Source organism: Pyrus communis, chromosome 17 (genome assembly GCF_041283825.1).
Source record: "Pyrus communis isolate YQ-2024b chromosome 17, ASM4128382v1, whole genome shotgun sequence".
NCBI lineage: Eukaryota > Viridiplantae > Streptophyta > Magnoliopsida > Rosales > Rosaceae > Pyrus > Pyrus communis.
The window spans coordinates 18,868,117-18,876,373 of NC_142581.1; the positions used below are offsets into that span (position 1 = coordinate 18,868,117).

General features: G+C 37.8%; 1 protein-coding gene and 1 long non-coding RNA gene across 2 annotated transcripts; both read right to left on the bottom strand.

Annotated features, from left to right (window-relative positions):
* Positions 1–368: 368 nt before the first annotated feature.
* On the bottom strand, positions 369–1,691 carry LOC148689566 (uncharacterized). Its single transcript, XR_015958764.1, has 2 exons — positions 1,348–1,691; positions 369–969 (listed from the first exon to the last, which is right to left on the bottom strand). It is a non-coding gene; the product is annotated as an uncharacterized LOC148689566 (long non-coding RNA).
* Positions 1,692–2,653: 962 nt separating this feature from the next.
* Positions 2,654–7,732, bottom strand: LOC137707521 (ATP-dependent 6-phosphofructokinase 6). The gene is made up of 14 exons (XM_088689124.1): positions 7,596–7,732; positions 7,217–7,462; positions 6,143–6,189; positions 5,991–6,030; positions 5,841–5,903; positions 5,615–5,752; positions 5,354–5,512; positions 5,193–5,246; positions 4,983–5,051; positions 4,751–4,880; positions 4,179–4,435; positions 3,691–3,739; positions 3,406–3,560; positions 2,654–3,146 (listed from the first exon to the last, which is right to left on the bottom strand). Exons 2-14 carry the CDS (start codon positions 7,316–7,318, stop codon positions 2,955–2,957), a joined length of 1,455 nt encoding a protein of 484 aa, XP_088545250.1. The 5' UTR covers positions 7,319–7,462; positions 7,596–7,732; the 3' UTR covers positions 2,654–2,954.
* Positions 7,733–8,257: the final 525 nt, after the last annotated feature.

Consider the following 8,257-nt stretch of genomic DNA (forward strand, 5'->3'; position numbering starts at 1 on the left):
TATTAATTAGTATGACAAACTACTTCAATTGAAATATTTTAGACTGAATAGCTAGGATTCATTAGTACAATATTGTTAATGTACTTGAAGGTAGTCTAATTAGAAGCATTCGTCAAACTTGCCACTATTCTATTTCTTAATGCCTCTATCTCATGTGATCCTTCAACTTGATAATTTTGGTATTCTTCATCAACATCATCACTATTATCATTGCCAATCAAACCCTAAGAACTAAAATTGCCAATGAACACCTATGTACCTTACCCTTATTTGTTAAATGAACACATTTTCGGTGTAAACGGATTTGTTAACTTAAGTGAAACCGTTTGTATCATCACTCATGCAATGGATATAAAAAATTGTCGATAATCACTAACGTCGGATACAATCCCTCGCATTCTTTACTCATTTGTTCGTTCATCTTTCTAAATGGACAATGCAAAATCTCACACCAGTTCATCTTTGGTTCGTACATCAAAGTTTTCTAAAATACTACCACAAAGTTACTTATACAATGCAAGAACTGGAGGCTGTGAAGACGGTGCTGGCTTTTTCTTTGCCAAGTAGTTTTCACAGAAGCAATTTTCATCTTAATTCGCATTCAAAGAGTAAAAATATGAAGATTCTGAAGGATAACCAAATTGCTGATTGTTCGAAAATAACATGGGCAGTTATAGATTTTGATGGAGAATCAAACAAAGAAGAAAACGAATAACATGAAAACTAGCAGAATATGTGTATTCTTTGCCTACTTACTCATTCATCACCACTGCCATCCTCATCTTGGTTGTACTCATTCATCACCACTGCCATCCTCATCTTCCAATTTCCTCTTCTTCTTCACTTCTTTTGTTTTTGACATTCCCGCTTTTTTTCCTGCATTCTTTCCTCCACTTCTTCCTGCATTCTTCGTCGCATTCTTTCCTTCATTCTTTCCTGCACCCTTCCCGGGATTCTTCAGCCTTAGGTCTGCACGCATCCAAATCAACCAAATTGAACGAATTTGCTTTCAAAAAACCAAAGAAAAATCAATCATATGCGCATTTCAGATCCATAGAAAAAACCAACAAGTTAGGCATTTCATCAAACACCTCACGAGCACAACTTTTGACATATACCAATGAAAATTGAAAAGCGATTGAAGGATCTCATGATAACAAACAGAGCAACACCATCGTTGCCAATCAAACCCTAAGAACTGAAATTGCTTCATGGATCTCATGATAATAATCTTAATTCAAACCCCAAAACTGAAAATTAGAACATAACGATGGAAGAGAGAGAGAGAGAGAGAGGGAGAGAGAGAGAGAGAGAGAGATGGAGAGGGAGAGGGAAAGTTATATTTACCTAATCAATGAGATCGAGCTCATTCGTTGGTTGCCACACAAAACCCTGTTTTAGAAAACCCCAAAAAAATGGGTTCATCATTAGAGAGTAGCCAAACCCTAACCTAAAAATTAAATTAATTAATTATAGCAAAGCAAGTCGAGTACCTGGTACCTGGAAGGCAACGGCAGTGTGGCGCTGACACTGACGGAGAGAAAGGAAAAGGAGGAGGAGGAAGAGGTGCAGCGGCAGGAGGGGAGAAGGGCGTGCGGAGTGTTTTGCGAGAGAGAAAGAGAGAGTGCAGAGTGTAGGAATCAGGAGAAAGGAGGAGGCAGTATTGTCAAAGTGAAAAAATTCATTAACTTGGTACTATAGCTCCTTGTTTTGGATAATAAGCGGCTTCTTGAAGCTGCAAAATGCAGCTTCTACTTTTTGGCTTCTTTTTTCATGTGAAACTTTGAAATAAAGCTGTTTTGGGATGTTTACCAAACACCAAAACCCCTACCAGCTTTTTTTCATCCCAGCTTTTTTTTAATCACCTCAATCCCAAACTGCACCTTAATCTCCTGGAGCTTGAAGAAATAGAAGACTGCCTCTAGGTCAAGTACAGAAGCCGAGTATAGGCAACTAGCCTACACAGCAGCAGAATTGTCTTGGTTAAGGTAGGTGTTCAAAGATCTTCTCTTGCATCTTCTGAGCCCACAAATATGGTGTGATAATGTTTCCTCGATTGCCTTACCCTCTAATCCAGTTTTCCATTCCCAAATGAAACACTTGGAGGTTGATTATCACTATGTTCGTGAATAGGTGATTCAACGAGAGCTTCAGGTCAATTTCTTTTGTTCTCAAGATCGGATTGCGGATTTGTTTACCAAGGGTTTGTCTTCATCACGTTTCAAGCTCTTGGTATCCAAGCTTCCAGTTGTTGTAGTACCTGTCAGCTTGCCGGGGGACGTTAGACCGACTCAGGCTTATCCACAATCCAGCTCGTGTTCGAATTCTTCAAAATCATCTGTTAGTCATTCTAGATTGCAATCCTTATCGGAGGATATAAGTCCGTTAGGTCTAGGTCTCATTTGAATGTTTAAAGTCTAATTGTTGTTGTAATATTTGAAATTCAAAATGTCTGTGTAAATAGGGTTCTTGATAAACCCTGGTGTAACCTACGATTGAGCACAAATATATGCAACCCAGCACATTGCGGGTATGCAAAACTGAACTGAAAAACTCGTGTTCTAAGTGTTACAGATAGATCAGAATTGCACGACTTTTAAGTGGCTCGCAACGTGTAAGTGCAACAAATTTATAGGCGACATAATGGATAAAATTTAAAGTAAAAACATAATGGATAAATCATTCTGAAAATAGAAAATGTAAAGCTTAGTTGGGAAAAAGCGTGGAGAGGAATCGTATCTACCCACAACTCACAACTACTCATTTGTTTCATATATATACAATGACTCCTTATAAAGATATCGATGGTAAAACCCGAAACACCGCTGGACATAGGGTTGTCTTCTAAAGAATTATTTCACACATTAAGACAGATAGGGAGCGAAAATGAAGAAGAACGCCGTGTGCACAACCACGTTTGAGTTCAGAAACAAGCTGCTCGTTGAACCCTTTTCCTATTCCTTTGGTCTAGACGCTGAAGTCGCTTCAGAATGGTTTTCCCCAACAATCAGTTGGGCTTTTGTTTCCTCTTTCTTCTTTGCTTCGACCTCTTTGAGGTCCAAGAAGCTCGGCTGATTGGTCGATGACAATAACCGTGCCCACATTCTGTCAGTTATCACAACCTTGTTCTGCGCCTGGGTCACCCGCTGTGTATGAAAGAACAATCAACTTGGGGCATACGACTCAATCACAAACAATGACAATTGATGGTAGTACGCGAAAAGAGAAGTTCTCATGCACATCAAATAAATGTAAATTCTATTTTTAGCCTATGTTCTTGTATCACTTGCTTCATATTTCCTGTCGTATTGGCATATTAAATTTTATTGGGGAATGTAACAGCCGAGTTTCCCCACTTCTGAATCATATGCTTCCCTTCGTTTACTAAAACCAAGCGTAACTTACATGGAACGGAATGTAAGCATGCCTTCCGTTAACAGGGCCGACAGTGAATCCCGTGTATCCAGCCATCGCACCATGAACGGCACTTTGAGCAAGGAGGGTGCTATATACATTATCAGATGCATTGCCCGGAATTGCACGGATCATGTAAGTGGGATCTGCCATAAATGCACAGCTATTGTTAGGTAATATAAGTTGTTCCACCCAGCTGTACGATGAATATCTGTAGAATAAGACAATAAAAACCAATACTCCACAATCCCACGAAAGACCTTCGGTAAGACGAACCTATATATTTGAGATTTATAGTCATCTTTCCCTGTTTCGAGAAGTGATCCTACAAGAACATAATCAAAACCAATATATATGGTAAGAAGTGGCATACCCAGAGTCAAGTCACTCAAAATTGTTACGATAAACAATAGCATATGATGTCGACATCATCAAACAAGTAGGCCAATTGCTTTTCATATGATGTATAAGACCTTGTAATTTTCAAATTTGACAAAGGATGCAAGCAAATCCTCAGAGCACCACCTTCTGGTTATACTAGGACTACATTTCGGCTGACAAAGACAAAGGGACTGATTGGAAACTGACAATTTATTTGCTTAAGATTAAAAGTGTTTTCTAATGGGCGGGCAGTAATATCCAAAGGGAAAAAGGCTACGGACATGCTTACAACAGAAAAAGTGTAAAAAACAGACAACCACACAAACGACGGAGGAGGAACAACATTTCTGACATCAGGCATAGAAATAATGCTGGCATCTTACCCTAATATTTTGCGATAACCACAGACCAACATCTTGCAGAAGCTTATTTCCGGAAGCATCCTGCTGGTTCATGCTTTCAGGAAGAAGCTCTTGTCCTGCACCTTCGGCTATTACTATAACCATGTGACCATTCTCCATCAGTCTTCTTTCAATATATTCATATAGTCCACCTGGTCCTTCCAGATAGAAAGGCGATTCTGGAATCAGACAACAGTCTACGTCTCGGCTAGCAAGAGTAGCATACATTGCTATGAATCCTGTGTGACAAGAGAGATTCAGAATAAGAGTTACGTAACAGTGACTGTTCTACCACACAGAGTCTCGTCAATGGATGCACATAGTCACTGGCAAAGGAAATTGAAACCCATATACACATCTAGTCGATATGCAGAGGGCACAGTTAGTACACGTGGTTACAAGTTGTACAGGTTCAGGGAGAATCAAATCAATTGGAGAAATAAGAGAGTTGACAGTGACATAATATCACCACACTGGAAGCCTATTTTCACATTATCTTGTGTGTTTTACTCAAAAATCAAATAATTTTAAGATTATAGAGAAATACACTTTACCACTAAAGCGGCCCATTAACTTGACGACTCCAATACCATTCTCAATGCTTCCTGCTTCAACATGGGCTGCACTAATGGCTCCCTGAGCCTCCTCAACAGCAGTGTCAAAACCAAAAGATTTGTCTATAACCTAAATAAAAGCATGGAATCCAAAATTAAGACTGTTTCCAAGAGTGAATGCTGTATTTAGATCAAATACATCAGACAAGTCATGCATGGGATAAGGGAGTACCGGAATGTCATTATCGATGGTTTTTGGAATTCCTGCCACCGCTACTTTGAGGCCACGCCTCCTGATTTCCTGCATAGAACAATGGCAGGTAAATAACTCATATTGCGCTCAACTTACTTATAATTTCATCCCATATTGTTGCCCAACACCCTCAATGTTGTAGAATCTTCCAAACTCCTTGTTCCCGGGTTCCACATCAAACTGAATTACCTCAAAAATCACCGAAGCTCCTCTCTGAGTTCCGTTTCCCCCAAGTATATAAACCTGACGTGCATAAACAGAGGTAAGTCTATGCACAAAAGTTTTTTGGAGAATGCAAAGCCAACATAAAATGAAATCTGAAAATCTAGAGTAAGATAAGTAATATCGACCTGATTAATTCCTCTGTCCTGGATGCTGTCCACAATCTTTGAGGTATCATGCCCGCCTCGTGATGTCCCAAGAATGGTGCCACCACGTTTATGGATGTCATTCACAACCTCTGGCGTTAAGGGGATTGTATTTTTGGCATAAAACCCTCTGTATCCACCCTGCATGGAGGAAATTTACTTAGTTCATGACCTTGTTCAACCGTATGATAAAACGAAAACGGAGGTTGAAATTGTCTTGAATACATGTCAAATATGCCTTACCTCTATTCCGAGAATTCTTTTGACACCATACATGTGGTACAGCCCGCATACTATTTCTCTAATAGCTGTATTCAGTCCTGGACATAGACCACCACATGTCACGACACATGCATGCACTTCACTTGACTCAAAATACACCTGAGAAATATCCAATTACATGTCATTTGTCTGGAGAACATATAATATAAGGACAATAAATAGGGGGAAAAAATTCCGAATGAAAAACCTTCTGACGTGGTCCAGAGCGTCGAAAGTGCGTCCCCCTTGGACTATCCTTGTGGACAACAATCTATACAAAGAAAAACGTCATTTGCGTAAAATATATACTGGAAGAACGAATACATTGTTAATAGACCAAGCACTGAATATTACTCACCTTTTGGGCTACGGTATCATCCGCATTGACAAAATACTGCCTGGTCAATAGGAAGATCAATTTTGCGAATTATCAAAATCACAACGAAATGAGTCGTACCAAATGCATTTGCCGTAAATGTGAAGCTAAGTAGCTGAAAGTGTCAAACTTACTTGACACCCGAATAGGAGGGATTGTCTTGTAATGGATTGGGATACGTCTGCAAATTGCCATGAAACATATGAAACCACGCGTTAGATTTCGTTTCCCCTTGCAGCAAAACAATCAAGATAGGATTATCATATCAAAATTCATGTCAAGTTGCTACACGTCAAAGCACTCGTAGCAAAATACTACTGAATATTCGGGTCCTACAAATTTTAGTAGCTAATGTTAAGCACAATTTTTAGAAACACAAAATTTATAGAGTTTGTTATTCACAGATAATTAAAGATTGGTTTCAAAAATATTTTCATCGAAAGTACTTTCAATCATTTTGAAATAATTTCCAAACGAGCCCAAGGCTTTTCACTCTTCCACAAGCACTCCAAACACGCTCTAATTGTCATCACTATTTTTCAGTAAATCAAACCTAAAATAATGTTAGTAATAGTAGTTTAACAATATCCTCTTAGCGTTCGAATCTCAGAGTTTGCAATCAATTTATTCTTCACTCTGTTAGCGTAAATATATAGTTGTATAAAAACAACGATATCACCCTAGAACAACTAAAAACAAAACAATCGAGCACCCCATTTCTGTTTACTGAAGCAACAATTAAATCTCAATAAAAAATTACATGGAAAATCAGATTAGTTAAAACTTAAAACGCAACTTAAACAAGTTCCAGAAAGAACAAAAAAAAGAAAAGAAATCAAAGCTCTTTGTACCGGATTCAGACATTCAGTGATCCCAAAACGCCGCGTTTTAGTTACCACTTAATACGATTAAAAAAAAAAAAAAAAAAAACCAACCACCACCGCGACACCAAACATACAAAACACCAACCACAGGAAGAAAAACGAGAAGAAGAAGAAGATCGCATGTTTTTTTTAGCATCTACAATTATTCGATTGTTATTTTCTCAAAAAAATAAAAAAATAAAAAAAACAATCAAAGTATATATACAAGTAGCATATAAATACTAAAACTGAGTAGTTTTTCTGATCATCCAAGCAGAGCATTAAGAAAGAGAAAAGTAAGTATAAGTAGCGGGGGGGGAGAGAGAGAGAGAGAGAGAGAGTTACTTGGAGATCGGGGATGTAATCAACTAAGTGAGGAACATCTTGGAGGACGTAGCCAGAGGGGCCGGTGGCGGTTTTGGGCTCGGAGTTGTCGGAAATTGCCATGCTTCCACTGGAACTGCCGTTGGGAATGGAGGCGGGGAAATATGGAGAGTGATCGGGAGTCACAGGGTAAGAGTTGGTAGGGTCGAAATAGCGGAACCTGGAACTGGAAATTCTGACACACTTTTTTTCTTCACCAAAACGTAACTAAAATCGCTCCATTATTAAACAAATTCATTAGAAAAAAAAAATGCAACAATTAAATAGTTCAAATAAATACATCAGCTTATATTAATCAAAAGAAATATATTAATTCAATGCCTAATGAAAAAATCTTAACTTAATTTGGCAACCATCGAAAAGAGAAAAACAATTTGGAAGCAGCCCAAATGAATACGGCGCTGAATGTGGCCAGAGAAGAAGACGAAAAAAGCTGCGGAATCATTCACTTGATTGGTTTAAAAATCCAACAATGTTATTCTTACTACAAATTTATATGGTATTTATTTACCATCTTAAGTGACAAATGAGTTGGACAAATTACATCATTTAATTTCAATCTTTTTATTAATTAAAACGCTTAAATAATCTTAGGTGGCAGAAGAAGACTTCTCGTGTACCACAATCATCATTTAATTAACAATCTTTTTATTAATTATTGATCAATATTTTGAAATTAAATACTAATTAATTTAGATAATGTGACTGTTCACATCAGATGCCACCTAAGGTGGTATACAATTATGGTATAAAAATATGGTAAGAATAACATTATTGTTAAAAATCAGTAAAAACATAAAAAAATAGCTGCCGTGTAAAAATCATTCATGCGTGTGATTGCTTCTCACTTAAAATTAACAATGGGCTCACTTTCTCAGTTTCTTTATAAAATCCTTACATCTGTTGATTTTTTTTTAGGTATTGGAGAGTTTCTGTGTATTGAAATACTTTGAGAACTTCTATTTCGATCCATTGGAAGCCTATTGTCCATTTGTTTAGAGA

Excerpts from the sequence above, each read along its gene's own strand:
- LOC137707521 (XM_088689124.1), bottom strand. The coding sequence starts at position 7,318 with ATGGCAATTTCCGACAACTCCGAGCCCAAAACCGCCACCGGCCCCTCT. Across the intron at positions 6,190-7,216 it reads ATTACATCCCCGATCTCCAA|ACGTATCCCAATCCATTACA; the intron begins GTAACTCTCTCT and ends GGCAATTTGCAG. Across the intron at positions 5,052-5,192 it reads GAGCTTCGGTGATTTTTGAG|GAAATCAGGAGGCGTGGCCT; the intron begins GTAATTCAGTTT and ends TGTTCTATGCAG.